This window comes from Corticium candelabrum, chromosome 9 (assembly GCF_963422355.1).
Source record: "Corticium candelabrum chromosome 9, ooCorCand1.1, whole genome shotgun sequence".
In the NCBI taxonomy this organism is placed as follows: domain Eukaryota; kingdom Metazoa; phylum Porifera; class Homoscleromorpha; order Homosclerophorida; family Plakinidae; genus Corticium; species Corticium candelabrum.
In genome coordinates this window covers 3,247,656-3,269,154 of record NC_085093.1, presented here as the reverse complement: position 1 = coordinate 3,269,154, position 21,499 = coordinate 3,247,656, and the positions used below count along the sequence as shown (strand labels likewise).

Below are 21,499 nucleotides of genomic sequence, written 5' to 3'. Positions count from 1 at the left end.
CATAACATTTGTTCCTGGTTCCAGGAGTTCTCAATTTGACTTGCCCTTCTGCCCAGTGCAGCTTATCTTCCTTCAGATCCACAGACATCTTATGGCCTGACAAAAAGTCTGCTCCTAACACTGGAACAGTAGTAAGACTACAAACGACAAACTGGTGGCTCGTAGCCCAATGTCCAATAGCTAGACAGCTCCACCTCTCCAGACACATCTATAGCTCCTGACCAGTTACTGATCTCAGCTTCTTGTCTGTAGGCTGTACTGACACTTCCTTTGGCACCATCTCAGCTGAAACAAGTGAAACTGAGACTCCTGCATCCACAAGACAATCCTGACTGACTCCGCCAATCTCTGCCTTCAAAACTAGAGAGTCCTCAAGACCAGCCAACGTGCACATTCTCACCGTTCCGACTTGCCTTGTCCCCGGACTCTGCAGAAGTATTAGGGTTCCTCCTCTTATCTCCGCCTTCTGCGTTACTGCCCAACGCCAGTCCTTCTGCTGAGCTTTAGCAGGAAATTCAGACTTCCTGTAAATTCAGACTTCCTCTAAACTTGAGGTTTGTTGTTGAGTTGTTTACGGCCGAAGAAGTATTGGTCGTTGATATCCTTGTACAAACAATTTACGTCTTGATAAACCAGTAGCCCCAGGCAGTTATACCGCCCGATTTATTGACCGGTCAATATGTAGCGGAAGTGGGATATGTCAGCGAATACTGGACACTGATTGGCGCAGACGAAGCTAGGGTGCTACAATGGTTACAAAAAATGACATATCCCACTTCCGCTACATATTGACCGGTCAATAAATCGGGCTGTATAACTGCCTGGGGCTACTGGTTTATCAAGATGTGAATTGTTTGTGAACAATTAGGCTACTGAAACATATCTGTCAGCCAGAACAAACAATACGTGGGTCTATGGATGCGTACGGAAATCATAATGAGTTCTTTCATGCGTGGTTAGGCGTCCAGCTATAGAAAGATACTCGCGCGCACAGAACGCTGTAAACCAGCTACATGGTAGAAGGTGGATACGGCTTTCCATCTTGCCTCCGAACTTCATGCACAAACCTTGCAAGCCAGTAGTTCATTTCTCTGTTGTTCGTAACATGCAGATCATGCACGTACCGCCCGAGCGCTCCCTCTTCAGTTGGCTGCTTGTTTCTCCATTTCTTCCATGCGTTGAACACTCTAACCGCGCAGATGCAGTAGCTTTTGTGGTGTTAGGGGAAACACACAAGTCAAGAAACTTCTGAAAACTACTGAATGAAATTGAAAACGAGATTCAGAAGACTGCTGATCAGAAACAACATCAACGTCTAGCAGTTTACTAGCTTCCAAAAAATCAATAACTGGCAATTCTGCTGTTTCAATGCCCAAGTCGATTTCAGAACATTTTGCTACACAACTGATTTGAACTTCCGCGCCTACAGGATATCAACGCCTCAGCTGGGTGCTACAAGCCGGGTAGAGGCCTTCTGGCAAGTGTATAAACGAATACACCCCGCTGCGCCCAGCTCGTTAGCACTCGGGCTTTGCCAACTCGTGGGCGGAGCGGGTGTATTTCGTTTATACACTCGCCAGCGGTCTATAACCTATACTTGTACTTGCTCCACCCGTTTGTCTTTGATATTGCAGAAGTATTATCCTTCCATTTCGGTTGAAGGAAGGGCTTAGATAATTTGATAAGCAGAAATGCCAGACCTAGCAGTTTCTAACGATACCGAGATCATCGCGAAAGTCTAAAAACAGCGGAGATATTGATGATTTTCAAAGTTTACACTTACAGGAAACAGACAGTAATGAACATGAACAACACAGCTAGCTAATTAGTAAAAGGCGTGTCACAACACTTTTCGGGCATCCGAAACTAGAGGGCGCGACTTCATGCACTCAACTCTGACGACTACCACGGCTACGCACGAAACACGACGACGCTGCCCATACAATTGTTTGGAAGATGATATGTTAGGCTACTGCAACAAATAGATTCGGTTTGTGTCTGTGCTTTGGTAGCTCTGCACGAGAGGCCATCCGGAACTAGAGGTAGTTGTCCAGGTCTAGAGGAAGTGGTAAACGTTTAGTCAAGTCTCGTTCTTGCTCGAGCCAAATCCATTGATTGTCACGGATCAAGAATAGTTACCTAACGTCTCTACGTTGCCCTATATTTCATACTTAGGCAACTGCGTTGGACCAAGATCTCTCGTCCGAATTTAGCCGTTATCCGAAATCTGATACGGGACTCTACCCTGGTTATATCACTCACTCAAGTTCTTGACGATCGCTTTGACGGCGTCGTTTACAGCCCTTTTCTTAGCCAATTGAAAAGATCATCATCATAGACCGTTTCCTTCCCGCCACTGATGACCAGACATGTGCACCTACAGGCTACTACGTACGTAGCTACTGTACAAGACTAATTACCGGTAGCTAAAGATGAGAAGCCGCTTTCGTACTAAAAGGTTGGTGATGTTTGGCTCGTGTGATCTGGACGAGGCATGTTACATTACATGTTACTTGTTGTACATGTCATTTCATGCACCTAGGACCTACCGGGCAGTCTCTAGCTAATCATTGTTAGACCTAACGTGCAGGTTTTTTGCTGTAGACAATGTATTTGCCGCTTGGCTGTCGCACTACTTTTCTCGCTTATTGCCGCCGTCCACTTTATTGTGCTGCCTCAATTCTCTGGAGGATATAACGACGATTGCTTTCCACCCGTTGCCAAGACTGCCGCATTGAGAGATCTTCTCGTCGACGTTACGCGCCTGTTGGACGATGCGGGAATGACCTATTGGCTTGACTGTGGGACACTACTAGCAGCCGTCAGAGACGGGCAGCTAATTCCGTGGGATCATGATGCTGACATTGGCTACTTCGCAAAAGATATCTACAAATTGCGACCACTCTGTAAGTACATATACGTAGTAGCACTGGTTCTATCCACCTGTAGCACTACTTCCTTTTTAGCAGTGGCGAACCTATGGGGGGGAGAGAATGAGAGGCCTAGGAGCCTGAGGGGGCCTAGGACCTGAAGCCCAAAAATTATGGGCGTGTCTAATATAAAAGTTGTTTTCAAAGCATGGTATCAGATTTGAAGTCATTTTCTTTCAATTCACTTCTATCAATAGTTATGATGAGACCTAGACATACAGGAATCGGCCACGATAATGTGAGGGGTTCTGATAGGAAGCTAACTAGGACAGTGTGACTTCTTTGTAGATACAAAGAATAACTAGACTTATCTAAGTCCTGACTCCATCTCGTATGATCTTCCTAGTAATGAGCCTAGCGATCAGCCCACAGGATATATTTGTCAGAACTTGCTATTTGTGAAAACTTTGATTTAGATATACAGTCAGACATCGTTATTCTGACTCGATAATCCGACACCCTCACTTTCTGACAAGATACACATGAAGCCAGTTTACATGGTCACTGTGTGTATTTGTTGTCGATAATCCAACAGTCACGTTAGTCCAATAGAAACTGGTCGGAATAACGAGGTCTGACTTTAACATCATTACTCCATCTATCCAGTCTGCACCATCTTGATGTGTAAGGTGCTGTTTTTCTCTCTTCAGATAGCAAAGCCAGAGTGATCGGCATACACTTGAATTCATTTGTAGCATCACGCAATGGAGCTAACATTGACATGATCAGATATTGGACAACACCGGAGGATAACTCGAGAGTCTACACCAAATATGCAAGTGACGGTGCCTTTTTGCAATGGTACAGAAAATATAGTGCATTTCCCAGCAGTTGGCTGTTACCTTTCAGAAGACTTAAATTCTTAGGCAGAAATATGTCTGTCCCAAACAAGGCAGAGAACTTGTTGTCTCACATTTATTCGTTTTCTTGGAGACTGGGAATTTGACTGCCTTACAAGTGGAAATGCTTGTTACCATGGCAACATACATGGTCATAGTTACCAGTAAATTTAGTAGTAATACAGGTTACTTATCAATATTTTTGAAGCTGTCGTGTGACAAAAACTATGTTACATTGTTCACATGTTTTTACATCACAGTTGTTTAATTCTTAGTCGATCGGATTACTCAGCATTTAAAATGTGCGTGTGTGTGTGTGTGTGTGTGTGTGTGTGTGTGTGTGTGTGTGTGTGTGCGTGCATGCATGTGTGTGTGCATGTGTACACATTAACGTGTTGCACATTAGTGTGTGTGTGTGTGTGTGTGTGTGTGTGTGTGTGTGTGTGTGTGTGTGTGCATGAGTGTGTGTACATGAGTGTGTGTACGTGTTTGAAATTCACTAACTAAATCACAGATAGCCACCATTACGTCTTGTTAAACCATGATGACATTATCCAGCTAACCACCACACTATTGCTTGTCAAACAGAAATAATTGCTGCCTAAGATCAAAATATATTTCCTTTCCTTCTAAAATTCAAACAAATGTGTGAATGGTCCGTTTGTAACAATGCTAAGAACTTGTCGATTCCCATAAGATCCTATTGTGAAGCAACCATCATCTGTCACAGTCTACCTGTATAATACAATAATGAAACGAAGATGCTTACCATGGTGTACTTGTTGATGTTGACTGTCACCAGATGTGCTGCTTTCACTGACTTCTTTCTGTGTTCATAGAACTTTAACGTTACAAATGCAATTCTAACCTACATTGGATGTCATACATTACATAAGCTGACAAATTCATCATACAGTTGTTGACCATCATCCTTTGCTATGTTCCCATGGTATCTGCACAAACAAGTTAATGACAAAGTGAGTGAGTCAGTCTGCTCTAGAGCATGGGTCCCTATATCTCTAATCTCCTGCATACTGAACGGCTCTGCCTTTTATCTTGCCACCCAGAGTCGCCTACACATATATCTACATGTGATAACGATTATATGTTCCATGACGTACAGTACCCACCTGCGGTACAACAAGGATGTCACCTTGTATATCAAGTACTGAACCATTGGAGCCAGTCTCTGCATTGAAGCTCAGGCGGACACTTGTCAAGGCTTTTACTGTAATGTACAAACATTAATTTACACATGCGCACACACACACACACGTAAAATCTCAAATTCATTACTGTTTACATCACTTCCAGATTGCATTTCTTTATTGTCACATTGAGTTTGCAACTTCAAGTTCACTAAATTCGCAGAGCTCAGGCAATTATTAATTAAAACGTCAACGTGAGTTCACCAGAGGGACTTCAATAAAAACAGCACATGTACCTCAAAACTTTTTGTACACAAAGAAGTGCAAATAACATCTAAGTTGGTGACTGTCAAAAAGTTGAGGTACAGTAGTTTGAATAGCAATCATTTAATTAAGTTAAATTAAGAATTTATGATTGGGTCAGTGTTTGTAGACATATGACAGTTGAGCTGAACAAGACAAATTTGTGCACGTGATAAATACCATTAATTAATTAACTTAAATGCATCTGAGGACTTGAAATTGCAAACGTGATGTGACCATAAACGAATGAGACAGAAATTATGCAAATTTAGACAATTGTTGAATGTATAGCTCACCAGTTTTCTGCACAACAGCCGAATCAGCTCCTTTCAGAAAGCACAAATAAATCACAATGCCTCTACCAATCTGACGGCAACATTAAACAGAAATATAATCACACACACTGTAGACATTAGCTAAAAGTGCGCTGTAGTAATTAAAAGCCCATGCCTCAACATAGGTCGCATCATCAACATCTTCCCTAGACGCAGGTTTTACTTGAAGCCTTGCTGATAAGCACTGTTGAACTAATGCTCTCACCGTCACCCCTCGAGCAGCCGAAGTTGCCATCCGTCACACTTATTTGAAAATTCTCGCGCACGAATAGCTGGTAGCCGAGGCTCGTTCCCATGCGCAGAGTTGTAATGAAAGTTAGCAATGGTTTGTGCCGTGCATGAAGAATACGTGAGGAGTGTTGTGCTCGTTGATATGTCGCTTTGTTTTGATAGATAATAAGAATACAGTCAAGAGAAGGAACAAAGCGAATAGATGTTTTGCCCTCAGAGACATGTCGAACTCTTTGGATGAAAGTCAGTTGCTCTAGTGCGATGCTACAATATTGTGTTGGGGAGATGCTCTAGTTGTGCAGGTTTATTCGTCAGTGACGGAATAAGCTGTGATGTTGAACTTGTTAAAAGTTTAGCTTTCCTATCTAATGAGGGGTGACCGAACTATTGAAACTTTTGTTAATATTAACTTCGACTTGATACCCTGAAAGGAGGAATTTGTGCGGGAGAAAATTTCGTGCGATTTTGCGATCACAAGCCCATCACACAAAGTAAATTCCACATATAGTTTTCCTTTGCGCATGATCTTATTGCGCATGGTCTTATTGTCGCACAAATTAATTCCGCACAAGTAGTGATGTTTCTAGAAAAAGCACAGTTTATCTCCCGCACAAGTTTCTTCTTTCAGGGTAATGTAGTTTTATAGTTTGAAAGTCTCTTGAATGTGTGTCATTGTTCAGAGTTTGCTAGAACTAAAAGTTGCTGAAGCAGAAATGTAGACAAATTGACAGGCAACTAACTGTTGGTTGCACAGTTGTAGAGAAGTGATGTGTTAAATCTCATTTTGATGCACGTTGTTTGAAACTACTGTCCTAAAGAATTTGGATACTATTTGATCACGAAACTAATTAGAAGAAAATAATAGTGTTTGAAAAATACTAGTTACCAGTAGTATATGCATGGATATGACAAATTTATGTATGGAAATTTTGCTTTGATTTTACATTTCATATAGTGAGATACACTAAAGAAATTGATTGGATAGTTTAAAGTTTGTTTATTGCAGAATAAACAGAAATTTGTGCTTTGTCCATTAGATTGCTGAAGAGTTTGGACTTAATGTCAATCACAGCAATTGGTCTGTTTGTCGAGATCGAAACAGCACAGTGCTTTTTCCTTGTACAAAAAAGCCTTTGTCATCTGCAGGCTTGAGGTGAACAGGAATTGTTTTATTCTGTGTGTAGACGTGTGCATTTGTCATGTAGTTAGACCATCTGTGTAGCAGTTGTATCGATCTGTTTGTTGTTATATTTCTGCAGCATTAATGACCATTGGTGGCTTTTTACTTTTTTGCTGAATTCCTGCTCATTTTTCTAGTTTATGTGAGCTTGAGTTTTTTTATTTATTAGCACCTTGCTTGATCATTGAATCTATGATTTAGTTTGTTTGTCTATCTATTTGTGACGTTTCTTGTTTGTATAATTTGAACAACAAAGCTATTGGGCAAACTGATCTGATCAACCTGAAATTGAACTTGAAAGTATAGATACATGTATTAGTATTCTACTGTTTGTTGAAACATCAGTGGTGTGTTTTATTAAATTGGTGTCTTTCTACTAGACATGGAGACATGGTTTTTATTGCATTGCCAGAACAGCGTGCTATGGACACTAGTAGTTCATCAACTGATGCAGAGGCTGGATCGGTTCAAGGTGTGAAAGAGGATGAAGTGGATGTTTTACTTTCAAAGGAAAGTGGAAGAATTGAAAGAGAGAGAGATGCTCAGTTGTAAGCATAGAGGGTGTTGAGGTGTTTTGAAATATTTTTGTTATGAATTTGTATTTATAGATGTCGTCATGGCCCACAAGGAAAATGTGTTCACTGTCTTCCAGTTGATGTGAGTGTTTGGGTGAAGATACAGGCAGGCAGGTGGATGCTTGAACAGCTAGACAAAGAAACAGATACATTAATGTCCACATAGGCAGGTCAACTGAAAGAGAGAGAAAGGAGTTTAAGGGAGAGGGAGAGGGAGAGAAGTAGACAGATAGAGATATAAGCAACACAACAGATGCACTCTAATTGATTTGGCTGTGTTAAGTGTCTATTTCATATAGCCATTTGATGAAGAGTACTTGAAAAGTCGAGATCCACCTATCAAGTATCTGTCATTTCATTCTTATTTGAGAAAGCAGCAAAGTGGTGTAGATAAGTACTCAACTTTTGTGTTTTATTTTATTGTCATTCGACCGACTGTTGTATATTTTATCAATTTAGAGGAAAGTATGCATTTCTAGAAAGTGTTTCGTCGACAGGAAAGATGAGAACTAACAAATCTGGAGACACATGGCAGGAGTTACCTAGCACAATCACTCTCAAGCGACAGGTGAAAATGCATGCCAGAAATACTGTCATTATTAAAGTTTTAGCATTAATAGTGGCTTTCTTATAATGTCTTCCTTCTGTTTGTTTACTTGTTTTTAATGTATTTGTTCATTGTGTGTGTGTGTGTGTGTTTGTTTGTTATTTATCTGTGTTTGTTATTTATCTGTTTGTCTCTGTCTGTCAGCTGTTTGTTTGCACATGTTAAAAGAACAAATTTTTCAGAACATTAGTACAAATGCACTGAGCATGAGGAAGATGTAATATAGTAGATTAAATTATTGAAGTTGATACTATTGTTTGCATTGTTAACACTGTACTTGTGTTTGTCGTAGCAGTGTTTCTGTGTTTTTAGGAATATCGTCATGTGGATAACATTATGTTTGAGGACCCTGGATTGGTAGACAGATTTATTGATTATTGGAGGCATGGTGGGAAACAGGTGATTGTACAGTGCTAGTCAGTGTGGTGATTATTGCTAGTATTGTTTGGTGAAATAGAGATTGGGTTTCTTATATGGTCGGTATGAGGTTCATAGAGATGTACCACTAGGAATCAAAGCTGTTGTTGCTGCCATCTATGAACCACCTCAGGTACCCTGATATGTAATTTTTATGTTTACCTGTGTTTCTTTGTTTCTGTTTATCTAGTGTGGTGTGTGTGTGTGTGTGTGTGTGTGTGTGCGCGCGCTTGCATTATTTATTTGTTGCTTACAGGACACTACAGCTTCAAGCATTGTGCTTCTAGAAGATGAACAGGCAGAAATTGTGAACGAGGTTGCCTCTCACTTAGGCTTACATCGCGTATGTGATATACATTGCATCTGCATTTTGGGCATCAAATATAGTTATAACAATGTTAGATTGGCTGGATATTTACTGATTTAGAAGCACTGCCAGGGCAACAAGGCAAAGTCATGTTCAAAAGACATGGAGTCGCTTGACATCTTCTACTTACATTTTCTATGACTAATCAGTGTTGTGTAGGACACATACTTTCTGACTGCAGAGGAATGCATTATGGCTGCTGACTTTCAACTCCAACATCCGAACGCTTGCAGACACGTTGCTTCAGGAATATTTGGTTCAAAGTTTGTGACTGTTGTTATAACAGGTAGAACAAGTCGGAGAGATAGCTGATGTCTGTATTCTATTGGATTGTATCTGTAGGAAATTCAGATGAGCAGATTTCATTTGAAGGATATCAAGTGAGATTTTATTATTAAATCAAGTGATATTAAGTCATTTGCTATGAAACAACTAGCATGATTTCTAGGCTTGTGTAAAGTTTTGTGGCTATTGAATTTTACTGTTGCAGCATTGGGTTCAAACTTGAAAACACTGAAATTTTTGGAATTTCCAGTTTGTATTTTAATTGTGGTTTTGGCAAAATATCTATGTCTTTGAATTTATTTTAATTTATGCAATGTCATGCTTGTTTGTATATCAGTTGTATATACATGTAAGTCACAAATGTTTAGAACAGATCTGCCAATGAATATGTGCCATTTGTAGGAAACTGTGCTGTTGGTAAACAGTGGGTTTACTAGTGTTATGGTTATGAGTTTGTGTTGTAGGTAACCAACCAGGCAATGACACTGGTGCAAGAAAACTACCTCGTGCCAACTATTGACGCACCAGAACTTGGTTACATTCGAGAATCAGATGAGGGTCAGTATGTTCCAGACGTCATTTATAAGGTAACACAACTCAATTTCTTTTTTTGTTGTTTCTTAGTTGTGCTAGTCAGTCATAATTAGTGAGGTAACAACAATTTAGCAGACTCTATGTTTTAATGTGTACAAATTTTCTGTTTTGAGTTATATTAGTAGGTCTTTGTATGTTGTATTAATTAAACGTTTGATTGACTTATTCAGTCATCATTAGTGAGGTAACGACAATTTAGCAGAGTCTATGTTTTAATGTGTACAATTTTCTGCTTGAGTTGTATTGGTACATCTTCCTATGTTGCATTAAGTAAATGTTTGATTGAGTTGCTGATTGGATCTCAGCAGAGCAAGTAACTGATTGGGATTGGTGACTGGGTGACACAAATGTAAGAACTCGTTTGTTGGCATAGGATTAAAATTCTAAAAAAGCTTAGAGATTATTGTAATATATAATGTTACACTTAGAAATAGTAGACTAGCTGATTTGCTTGTGCTTTGCCCAGGCAAATTGAATTATTAATTATCAATTGCCAAGCAGATGAAATCTCTGAGCAAAAATAGCATGGTGACAGACTTGCACATTTTAATTGGTAAAACTCAATTCCTGACAACTAGAGATAGAAGATGGAAGACACAGTTGCAAATGAGTACAACAGTAGGTTGTATGGTACTGCTGTCACTCGCCTGTGTTAACTTGAAATTTAATTACCACATGTGAAACACATTTTACTAAATCCGTTCTGAAACATGCTATAACCAGTTAATCATTTAGTTAATTTCTTTTACGTGAAGGTAGTTATATATATATATATGTAGGAGAAGGAGGCGTACAAAGTGGCGAGGCCTTTGCCAGTGGAGTATCTCATAGTTGATGTAAGTCCAGGCAGTCACATGCTGTTGCTTTCTTACATCTTGCTTTGTGTTCAGATGCCAGCTGCGTTTCCTCAGGATCCTCGGCCCATGTTCCAATGTGGAGTCGGAAAACCATTTCCTGTTGAGAATCGTACTGATATTGGACAGTTGCAAGTGCATTGAAATATTGAGAACAAAGAGACAATGTATATTTACAACGTGCTTGTTTATGTAGAATTTTGATGAGTTTGCTCAGTATCTATCGCATCAGCCGAAAGACCATTTTGTATCTACCATCACTGATTTTCATTTGATTCTCTACCTTTCAACAGCTCCATCTGTAGATGTAATCAGGGTAAGGCTTTAGGAATAGAACATTGAGCAACAGCTCTTTGTATGTGTAGTTACATAATTTTGTAATGCAAACAGTTTGTTACCAACCCAAAAGCAGAAGGTATAGTGTGAATGTTTCTACAGCAGCTGTGACTGAAATATTAGAGGATGTACTAACACACCCACCACCTCGTGCTGGCTTGCTTTCTAGGAGTATTGTGTGAAGGGAGGCTGGTTTCATTGTTTGGCACAGGGTTGGCTTGTTCGGCTTGGGTTGTAAGCATTCTTGTGGACAACAGGGTATTAGAACATTATATGCAGCTGCTTGTGAATTCATGAGCACACTTATAGTGAAATGATTTGGTCATTGTTGTATTATTGTGTGTGTGTGTGTGTGTGTGTGTGTGTGTGTGTGTGTGTGTGTGTGTGTGTGTGTGTGTGTGTGTGTGTGTGTGTGTGTGTGTGCGTATGTGGTGCAGGGCCCTAGGAGCCAGACCACATTGTCTAGAGTGAACTTTGTACAGAGGCCTATATTCAGGGCCATAGGAACCGGTCCATGCAGTTGGTCTGCTTTTCTACAGACCATCTTTCAAAAGTATTTCCGACAGTCGGCGATTGCCCAAACTTCCGGTTGAAATATAGGCGATTTTGTGTACTCAGTATATGTATACTCAAAACAAAACTACATTAGAGCAGCTTGACTTAATTAGTTGCTATTTACGCTGCCCTGAGGTCATTGCTTAGCCACATATTACAGTAATTGTTGATCAACAAAAGCAATTATTCAAGGGCCTGTTGTACAGCAAATTATTATCTAACACTAAGCTGGAAGGCTGTTCTCTTTACATGCTATTCTTTGACCACACCCTTTTAGCGAGTGTTATGCCGGACCACTTTTGAAATTACGGGTCACTGCCACTGTGTGTGTGTGTCTAAGTGACTCTATTTTTGTATAACTGTAGTGTGTATGAATTGGCATATTAATAAGGTAACTTAATTATGTAATTATATTCAAAATTTTCCAAAAAGAAGCTACAGGAATGTTGAATCTCTTGACTCATCTCTATATCTGAACTAAGAAATTGTCTACTGTTACTGTGTAAATTGTAGTGCGATTTATGTCATCTTCAAGTCGTAGTGAGTCAGTTTGATGCTGTAGCCATATGTAAAAGAACTGTGTGAGGCAATTTGCAATCATGATGATCCAGTCATATACCAGTGGAATGAACGTGATGCATGGAAGACAGTTGAATGTTTGGTCGAACAATGTGAGCCAACAATGACATATCAAAATGTTGTAAACATTATTGTCTTTTCTTGTGACAGTCAGCATGACTGGTCGTGGGCCACCTATAATAACACCACCACCACAACTTCAAGCCTGGTCTTGTCATCGGTGCACATACATGAACAGAGGAAATGAAACCATTTGTCAGATTTGTGACTCTCCAAGACAAGGATAACAGCAGATACTAGGGCATGGTCAGAACATATACAGTTCATCCATCTTTGCTAGAATATATCTCTATGTAGAGAAACCGGTTAACACAGTTATTGTTTGTCTTTAAAATGTCTGTGATGACTGTAAATCATGGTTTTTCTCTTAATTGAACACTCTTTGCAATTGCATTGGCCATTGATTGATTAACTTAAGCAACCATTTTAGGCAGTGTCATGGTGGTTTGCCATGCAACATACTTGATGTACTACTGCAAAATGAATTTGAATTGTTCTTAATTAAGGATGGCATGTGTACTGCAAGGTGATGTGTGTATTTTAGTGGAGTGGAATTTGCTTTAATTAAGAGATGCCTGGGAACAGTTTACATTTTGCAAGTTTGAATGTCAATTAATTAACAGTATCAACTCTACAGGACAGCCTATTTATTGTTAGTTATTATCTACATGTCTGACACCAACCATTCTGAGATTTAATGGGTATACAGAAACTTCATATCTAAGAATTGTTTCTTGTGATCGGTGTGTATACTTACTAGAAGAAGCAGAGAAATGATCATATAAGCAAAGAAAGCTGATCTTTCTTAATCATGTTTGTCTTCACTATCAGGTAAAGGGCTTTGTATTTCTTGAACGTTTACTGTTGCATTAGTTCACTAGAACAGCTCAAGAAGCATATAGGACTTTAGCTGCTACCTGATATTTTACTTGCTAATACAGTATTTCATTGTTATGTATTTTGAAGCAATCTCAGTTGATTCATCTCAAGTCCTTAGATAGAAAAGATTGGAGCCATAGTCAATCATTTTTCTGTAGCATTTGTCTAATTACTGGGCAGAGAAGAATTTGTAGTGTATCCTATTTACCATTTATAGAGTCTGACAAAATAAATCATGGCTTATATATAGTCCCCTTCCAATGACTCCATGGCCAGTGCTGTTGTTTAGTAGATGGACACTTGCTCAAAATTTGAAATGTGAACTGATAGCCATAGCAATATATTGTCATAGCTGATCATGAAACGGTATGACGGTAGACAAGATCTGTGCTGACGGGAATATTGACATCAGGTAGCCTTGACACAGACAGGTTAATTAATGGCAAACAACAATCTACTAAGCAACTTTCATTTCCATATGAATGAAGAATTTGTTCTACCGTGCAAGCTCCGCCCAACTGCCTGACGTGCGACATGCAAACCAAACTGTACATGCAATGACAGAAACACTCACGCGACCTCGGAGACCCAGATTCATTTTTATGCCCGGATGAACGTAATGGCATGTCATATTTTCTGCACCTTGTGTTTGTATTTGTCTACTGTCGGACTAGCTCTATCTAATGACATGCTTGTCGATTTGCGAGCTAATCTTGCTCAGCCTGTTCGGCAATTTCAAAGACGGGCATTTGGAATCTTGCATTCTTTCAATGCCACTTACCCTCCTAGTGACACTGTGAGACCTCTTCATCTCCACATGTATCGAGGACCGGAAAGATTTCGTCTTTATGATCATAATTGCTCTGAGCTTCCTTGCCCTTGGCTCTTTGCTAATGTCAATCGTTTGGTATCTATGGGAACAAATATACAATTTCTTCTTTCAGATATCTACTTTGCCTGGAGAGATCATATAGGATTGCCAGACTCACTTCTTCCCGGAGATAATAAAAATTTTACTTTGTGGGAGAACGTGGTGACATTTAGCGTCAAATGGACTTTGGCTCTTGGGCATGAGGACATTATGTGGGATATCTATAATGAACCAAATATTGGATTCGAAAACAGATCTATTTTTCAATTTTATGAGGTGTGGAGAAGAGCATATCAGATCATTAAATCGTTTAAGTCAGACTTGATTGTGATTGGACCATCTGTGGCAGATCTTGGATGGGATGACAAAGTCTTTCCTTGGATTCAGAAATTTCTTTTGGTGCAGGCTCAGAAAAATCTGTTGCCAGATATATTGTGTTGGCATGTCGGTTATAGCAATGGCAGTGATTTAGTTCAACAACATGAACAGATCAGATCGTTTCTTGTTGCACATAATCTTTTTATTCCTAAGATTGCACACAATGAAGTAATTGGACCAGCTGGGTCACTGTCTCCTGGTGTTTGCGTGTCTTTTCTTGCAAATTTAGAGAGATTAAATGTTGACCATGCCTGTCGAGCTTGTTGGAGAGAGTATGATCCTGTGAGTGATAAACGATATGATTCATGTTGGGATCAAACTCTTGATGGATTACTAACCGCTGATGGTAAGTTTAAGCCACGATCTGTATGGTGGGTATATCAATGGTATGGAGAAATGAACGGACACATTTACCCTCTAGAAGGAGAAATGCTGCAAAATGCAATAGATGGACTTGTAGTCTACAATGGCAGCACCATCACGGCCTTGCTTGGACAAATTGGAGACAGAGCAGATGGACTTGTGATTAATCTTACAGTCGCCAATGTCACCACATGGAAGAGAGCAGCTCTCACAGCTTGGTGGTCGCCTTTTACTGGAATGGAGGCTCTGTTGTCTCCGGCAGTTATTCTAACTCAATTTGTAGACATCAAGAATGATCAACTCGTAGTGACATTGCCACGTATTCACAGCAATGAGGCAATGTTTCTTCAAATAAGTAACCAGTCGGATACTGTTGTATCCAGTCAACTAAGAGAAACTTGAGATAATTGCTATTATGAGAAAAGCTATGAATAGTGCAATGAGAAATCTAACTATAATATACATCCACGAGTCACATAATTCTCTATGTAATTCCTCTACTTGACGCCTTGTATCTTCAATACTCTGATCGTTTTCAATCACATGTGTAGCTCGACGTCGCTTCTCGTCGAGTGGCATCTGTGCATTGACTCGCTTGATTGCTTCATCTTTAGTCAGGCCATTTCTTTGCATGAGCCTTTGCAGTTGGACCTCTGGACTGCATGCCACAACAACAATCCTGTGAGTGAGGTGTACAAGCTTTCCACTCTCATATAACAATGGGACATCCAATATAACCAGATGTTCCCCTTTAATAAAATTAACCAGCAGTTGCCATAGTAATTCACGAAAAATGGGCGTGTGTGTGCAAGAGTTTAATAATTGACGCTTAGCTGAATCATTGAATACTATCGTTCCTAGCTTCTCTCTGTCTATACTTCCATCGGGTAGTAGGATTGTGTTTCCAAATTGCTTTCTGATTGTTTTCCATGCGGGTTTGTTGGGGTCCACGACACGACGTGCGATCTGGTCTGCGTCAATGACAGCACATCCAAGACGACGTAGAAGATGTGATACTGTACTTTTTCCTGTTGCAATGCCTCCGGTCAGTCCGACTACGAGCATATCCTAAGGAATGTGACCTCGAACTTCCAAACGAAAGGCGCGAAGACTGTTTGAGGTGTCCAACCGGTCTTTCTCTTCTTGGATTTAGACGACCGGCTGGACACTCGAGCCTAAGGTAAATAGTATATAGGGCTCAGCAGAGCCGTGTGTGTGTGTGTGTGTGTGTGTGTGTGTGTGTGTGTGTGTGTGTGTGTGTGTGTGCGCGCGCGCGCGCGCGCGTGCGTGTGTGTGTGTGTGCGTGCGTGCGTGCGTGCGTGCGTGCGTACTTGTCAGTAACAGAAGACGCCAGTTGTATTTAAGTAGCAAGGAATCAGTACGGGTGAGTTGAAAACCTTCCTAAAGATATGTAATGATGATAGAAATAATCGTAGATAATGTGTACTTTTACTGTAACATCCGGGTCGTTGTAGGTTTGTTTTGCGAGGCCAGAGCGCGAGGTTTCGCCTAGAGCATCGAACAAATCGAGTGCTCGTACAACTAACGAATACGTCTTCCGCAATACACAGAACGATGGCGACATGTACCATTTTGTGAACGGTTTCCTGAGCACTTCTTTATTTCTCAACCGAGCTGCAGTCAAAATCAGGGCGAACGAGGAATGGCACAAATGAAGATTCTAGAAATTTAATTATAGTCTAATTGTAGTAGCATGAGGTGATTAGAAATTTACCTAACTTTAGAAACGACAGTTGCTTAGTAGGATTTTACACAGATTTTTTAAGTAACGCGCTTGGAAGCAAAATGACGTCCAAATCCGGGTTGTCGCAAAAAAATAGACGTAGATTATGAGCAAATTATCTAGGAGAGCCAACATTCACTTCTACGATCAAGGTTAAAAAGGTAAGTAACGTCGAGCTACGTCTAGACACGAGCGAAATCGCTGCCACATTGCTAGGCTTTCTATTAATTAATTTCTAATTAGCTAAGAGGTATCTTCATAAACTATCTCTAGTCCTCTACATGTAGAGAAATAATGTCATGAGGTGATATGTCTGCTATCAATGGTTCATTGCTAAATTACATAGAACAAGTTGTAGCATCATTAGTCTAGGCTATACATGTAATATCTAGCATGTCTGTACACAAAAGAATATATACTAAACATGTTCTTCTTTGTCTTCCTACCATAATGAGCTGTGTATCTTGTCAGACCGCGTAGTCTAGTTTTCTGGATTAGTAGAGTTGCGGCAAATATGAGAATGATTTAGATAACAGTCTAGATTTCCAATGCCAGAGTTTTGGAATAGAAAGAGCGACAAATTCATTCATATCTGAACTTCCATTTTCCACAAGTCTTTGAGCTGCTAATTGTGTATTTTGTCTGTTCTTGGTAATTGGCTCGAGCTTTCTTCGCGGCTTCTGCTCTTTCCATGCTTTCCAGGTTTTAGAAAGAGTTTGCTGTTCATGGTCTAACGTTGAAATATTGTGGCAATGGTCAGGTGTTCTAGTGTACTTGTCTGAAATCGGAGGAAGCTCAATTTTCTGGCTTGAAACGACCGTCTTCTTCGTCCTGCGGTCTTTATGCACGTTAGCGGGTAGTATCTTTTCCTCTTGGTATGCAGATTTCTTTTGAAAGGCTCTGGAGCGTTTCTCGATTGCGAAAGCCGTTGTGGAGACTGTAGAACGCGTCCTGCTGTCCACAAACAACGACATTAGCCGACTGAAGGTTGACGGTAGTCTGCGAGTGAATATTTAGAACTGAAGACAGATCTGGATGAAACGTTGCGTTATGTAGGCTGATATTATGTAGTCCTTTCTGTTTTATTGCCAAGGGTCTGAAGGGACCGATGACCCTAGTAACTTGGGAGACTTTGGCGAGCTCCATGCAGTCCCAGTCCCCGAGATCACGTGAGCTTCAGAATAGGGAATGCTGGCACCTATGATTGTAGACAAGAGCGCAATGAATTTGGTTTGATGGCACTAGTTGCTAAAAGGTCTAGACAAACAGCGAGTCATGCTCAATAAGATGAGGCGTATACATAGAGTCTATTGCCTAGGTCTGTCTCTAGTGGAAAGGGTTTGCTGCTAAACGCTAATTGTCACTATAGTTTTTCTTGCTCAGTTCGTTTCTCTTTTGCAACTATTGATGATTTTGTTTTCATAGGTCATATTAATTAAATTCTGCTAGTGTATCGGTAAATGTTGCCGAACCTCTAGAGATGGGTCTGTTTCGTTGACGTTGCGTAGAATGGGACATCCCGCGTTCAAACTGGGAAACGTGATATCATAGATCATTCATCAATTTCATCAACTATTAATAACAAACGCTTATGTTAACAAGGCGATCTTAATTAAAATCAATTATCAACATTACATTTTTGGGGTGATGTTTTTTTGTACAGTCTAGCGGACTCTTTACTAGGTCAGTGCTGTTTCTAAACCTGCTAGGCTAGCAGTCATGAATTTTATTTTAGTAGCTAACTCAGTTTGAGCGTTTTCGAAATACAGAATAGAATTCGATCAGCTTCAAGTTGTGCGAAAACTTGCAACGCGTCCCAATGATATTACAGTACAGTGTACTAGCCAAGTAACCCGTTCTTTGCCCGGGCCAATTATTTAAGTTAATTAATTAATTAACGCAATTCCAGCATCTAGACTCTTCGGGCATAATAAGACACCCCAAACTCTCGGATAAACCTGTTTTCAGTTTTGTCCGATGCCCGTATGACAATTCAAAAGTTTGGGGCTTGACCGAGTTAATTATATGTAGGCATGCAGTGCTACAAATAGCGTACTCACCCATTTCACTCCTACATTACACAATATTAGTTTCAGGTTGTGATTACCGCATTTCACGATGTTGTACGTCCTGGCTTTTCTCGTCGCCTCTCGATTCTTTTCTGAATTTGCTAGAGCAACAGATGTCATCGAGTCCTGTTCGATACCGACTACGGAATGCAGAGCCAACTTAACTTGCAACACGACGCTTACTCGGGTGGTCCAAGATTGCGCACTCATTTACAACAATACTTGTTCTGTGAGCTGCGTCGGCAGCTATTACAACAATCTACTGGAAGATTCGATTGGACGACGACTTCGTGACTGTGACTGTGGAAATGACGCATTTTGCAGCTCTTTGCGAGAAAGTTGTAGCAAATGCGCGGATGTGAAAAGTGGTTGTGACTCAGACGATTCGTGCAAGCTGCTCCAGCGAAATTTGGACGGCAACTGCACGAACGGTATCCTTAGAACCCCGCCCAATTGTACTCAAGCTTGTCGAAACAGCTTGACAGAATTGCTTGCTAACCCGATTGGCAAAGGCAGAGTGATGTGTAATTGCGGTATTGACGATTTAGCTTGCAAGCAATTCGAGTCTGTCTTTCGCTCTGTCTGTTTGGATGCTACTGTCGTGCCTCCCGTGGTGACGGGCGTTCTTCACACAGATGTACCTCCCACTGTCACGCCTACTGTTTCTGCTGACAATTGCCTTCGAGTGGTTGATCGATGCTCTGGTTCTTCTTCTTGCAACGTGGAGTATTCTTACGTTAAAGTTAACTGCACAACCTCTCAATCAATGTGTACGGCAGACTGTAAGACGTCACTTATCAACGTTCTTAGTGATCAGATTGGAGCTCAATTGCCGTTGTGCACTTGCAAACCTGATGATTCAAGTTGTATGCGTATGGCTGTACCGGCTACCTTCCAGAAGTTGGGACGCCTTTGCAACGTCACCGTGGCAACTCCACTCATTCCAACACTCACTCCAACACGTTCGGGTGCTCTGAAGCTTATCCAGATTGAAATGTTTCTTTTACCAAGTCTTCTGTTGATGTATTTACTTTGATGGCAAAAAATGACATTATAAAGTGCTGTTGTATCTGACTCCAGTATGAGCGCACGGTAGTTACTGTTTTTAGCTTCTGATTTGTGGTCATTTACTGCCCAATAGCTGTATGTACTACTTAGCTCAGTCTGTGTTCTTCAACCTTTGTCTAACATGCTTGATTTTGTTATCTAGGTGCCTAAATTTAGTAGTAGCAAAAGAAACGAGAGAACCTTCTTCTTTTAAATACTAAACTAACAGAATAGGCGTCTATAGGTGGCAGGGGGCCGAGGGGGCCTAAGGCCTAGCTAAGTTTGATTTTGGCTAGGATGTATTCAAGTTTAGTCGTGTACAGTACCTGTCGAGTGACCTGCTAATATTTTTAGGTGACAGACGTAGAAACTGATATTGACATGACATACTGAATTAGGCCCTATAGCGTTATTGCTAGATGTTTTAGTATTGCTGTGACAGCATGCATGTGTATGAATAATTACTAACACATCTAGCTAGCCTTGTTTGCTGAGCCACAGCTAGGCAAATGTGTGCCCCCTCAACCAAATCTAGGTTTCTACGCGGCCAAGGGCGTAACGTGACCTCTAGAAATGAGAGGCGCGATGCTATGTGACACGCCCAGTTTTATGAACACGCCCAGTTTTATGAACACGCCCAATTTTCTGGACGCGCCCACTTTATTAGCTGATATGGTAGAATCAGTGGCAGATCCAGATCCAGACTGAAAAAGGGCGGTGTATAGACTATAAACAGCTTTGGTCCTCACACGTATATTTACACAATTTTTATGACCACGTCTTTAGCCCGGTCTAGCCCATGCCAGACTACGCCCCTGCTACGCCGCTGAACAGGGCAATTTGAACTCGATCCCACATGGGTTACTTATGGGTTAAGGCTGGTTCACAATAGACGTATGCACGTTCACAATATGCATCCGATCCGCGCGCGGCGCAGCGGATCGCTGTTCACAATATGACGGAGCGCGTGTGTGAGCTGCGCTCTGATGACTATAATTAGATTACGTACTAATTGTCACATGACAATATATAGCCACGTGACTATCACAATATGTCTATTATTGCAAAGAAACAGTTGCTTCTGTTGTGCCTTTTGCGGCGATATCGCAGCAACAAGGCAAAGAACCGTCGACGTGTGAGGGTACGCGAGATCTTCTTTGCTGTCCATGGCACGTGCCCTTGACTTGAATTCCCGGACATAGCACTCTACATCTCGTGACCAATTAAACATGTGCGGTGATTGGAGAACTGTAAATTACATTTCCTGTTTGGCGTACGACGTTTCCGGTCGAGCGCATCGAAATAGAGCTGATCCTATTGTTGCGCTCCGCTCTGCGCCACTGCGCTCCGACGGCGGCATCCTTTGATGTTGGCGCACACCGTCGGATCGGATCGCAGCGCATGCATATTGTGAACATGAGTGCGTCTATTGTGAACCAGCCTTTAGCCTCGTACCAGACCTTCGCGCCGCCGTGGGCGGTGTTATCGTGGTATACGGGAAATTGAACAGGGGCGTACACGCCCACTTTTTATCATTGTCGTGCTCAACCAGATCAGTCTGGTTTGTAAAGTCTATTACAAGTACCGGAAGCAAACCCTGCTTCAGAAGTACTCATAATTATTAGATTTTAATTAATTAGTTAACTGATATTTTTGTACTTATCCACACACTACATAGTTCGGCCGGTCTAGATATGAACGAAAAAACGTTGAAAAACAATCGAATGGACTTTCTAGTAGCTGCTGCTAGGCACGTCACAACAGTAGCGTCAAGAATTACTAGTCTGATTAGCTAAGTCAAGCCTTCGAAACGTTGTTAGGGGTGAGTGTCTGCAGTATATCATTGTGGGAATTTACGTCGCTACGACATTCTCTTTCAGTAAGCACTTGCTATTTTTACCGAATTTTGCAACAGTCGCAGATTAGATTAGGCGTAGAAAGTAACCCATGCAA

The 21,499-nt window shown here is 40.9% G+C and overlaps 6 protein-coding genes across 6 annotated transcripts; 4 read left to right on the top strand and 2 right to left on the bottom strand.

Moving 5' to 3' along the window:
* Nucleotides 1-2,250: 2,250 nt before the first annotated feature.
* Nucleotides 2,251-4,004, top strand: LOC134184944 (ribitol 5-phosphate transferase FKRP-like). The gene is made up of 3 exons (XM_062652718.1): nucleotides 2,251-2,458; nucleotides 2,605-2,906; nucleotides 3,581-4,004. The coding sequence occupies exons 1-3, from the start codon at nucleotides 2,433-2,435 to the stop codon at nucleotides 3,874-3,876; spliced, it is 624 nt and encodes a 207-aa protein (XP_062508702.1). The 5' UTR covers nucleotides 2,251-2,432; the 3' UTR covers nucleotides 3,877-4,004.
* Nucleotides 4,005-4,300: 296 nt separating this feature from the next.
* Nucleotides 4,301-5,807, bottom strand: LOC134184861 (D-aminoacyl-tRNA deacylase 2-like). The gene is made up of 7 exons (XM_062652623.1): nucleotides 5,671-5,807; nucleotides 5,517-5,586; nucleotides 4,900-4,997; nucleotides 4,805-4,842; nucleotides 4,656-4,722; nucleotides 4,539-4,596; nucleotides 4,301-4,469 (listed from the first exon to the last, which is right to left on the bottom strand). Exons 1-7 carry the CDS (start codon nucleotides 5,788-5,790, stop codon nucleotides 4,399-4,401), a joined length of 522 nt encoding a protein of 173 aa, XP_062508607.1. The 5' UTR covers nucleotides 5,791-5,807; the 3' UTR covers nucleotides 4,301-4,398.
* Nucleotides 5,808-5,840: 33 nt separating this feature from the next.
* LOC134184157 (nuclear protein localization protein 4 homolog) lies at nucleotides 5,841-12,712 on the top strand. The gene is made up of 19 exons (XM_062651773.1): nucleotides 5,841-5,880; nucleotides 5,949-6,029; nucleotides 6,824-6,939; nucleotides 7,347-7,514; nucleotides 7,575-7,623; nucleotides 7,841-7,935; nucleotides 8,001-8,109; nucleotides 8,461-8,547; nucleotides 8,606-8,698; nucleotides 8,822-8,908; nucleotides 8,968-9,039; nucleotides 9,092-9,218; nucleotides 9,275-9,312; nucleotides 9,682-9,804; nucleotides 10,591-10,647; nucleotides 10,702-10,800; nucleotides 10,862-10,981; nucleotides 12,119-12,227; nucleotides 12,286-12,712. Exons 1-19 carry the CDS (start codon nucleotides 5,878-5,880, stop codon nucleotides 12,420-12,422), a joined length of 1,770 nt encoding a protein of 589 aa, XP_062507757.1. The 5' UTR covers nucleotides 5,841-5,877; the 3' UTR covers nucleotides 12,423-12,712.
* Nucleotides 12,713-13,693: 981 nt separating this feature from the next.
* Nucleotides 13,694-15,021, top strand: LOC134184122 (uncharacterized). The gene is made up of 2 exons (XM_062651739.1): nucleotides 13,694-14,965; nucleotides 15,016-15,021. The coding sequence occupies exons 1-2, from the start codon at nucleotides 13,694-13,696 to the stop codon at nucleotides 15,019-15,021; spliced, it is 1,278 nt and encodes a 425-aa protein (XP_062507723.1).
* A 29-nt stretch (nucleotides 15,022-15,050) lies between these two features.
* On the bottom strand, nucleotides 15,051-15,770 carry LOC134184445 (dephospho-CoA kinase domain-containing protein-like). The gene has a single exon (XM_062652135.1). The coding sequence runs from the start codon at nucleotides 15,749-15,751 to the stop codon at nucleotides 15,074-15,076; it is 678 nt and encodes a 225-aa protein (XP_062508119.1). The 5' UTR covers nucleotides 15,752-15,770; the 3' UTR covers nucleotides 15,051-15,073.
* Nucleotides 15,771-18,515: 2,745 nt separating this feature from the next.
* LOC134184491 (uncharacterized) lies at nucleotides 18,516-19,751 on the top strand. The gene has a single exon (XM_062652193.1). It carries the CDS (start codon nucleotides 18,549-18,551, stop codon nucleotides 19,533-19,535), a length of 987 nt encoding a protein of 328 aa, XP_062508177.1. The 5' UTR covers nucleotides 18,516-18,548; the 3' UTR covers nucleotides 19,536-19,751.
* Nucleotides 19,752-21,499: the final 1,748 nt, after the last annotated feature.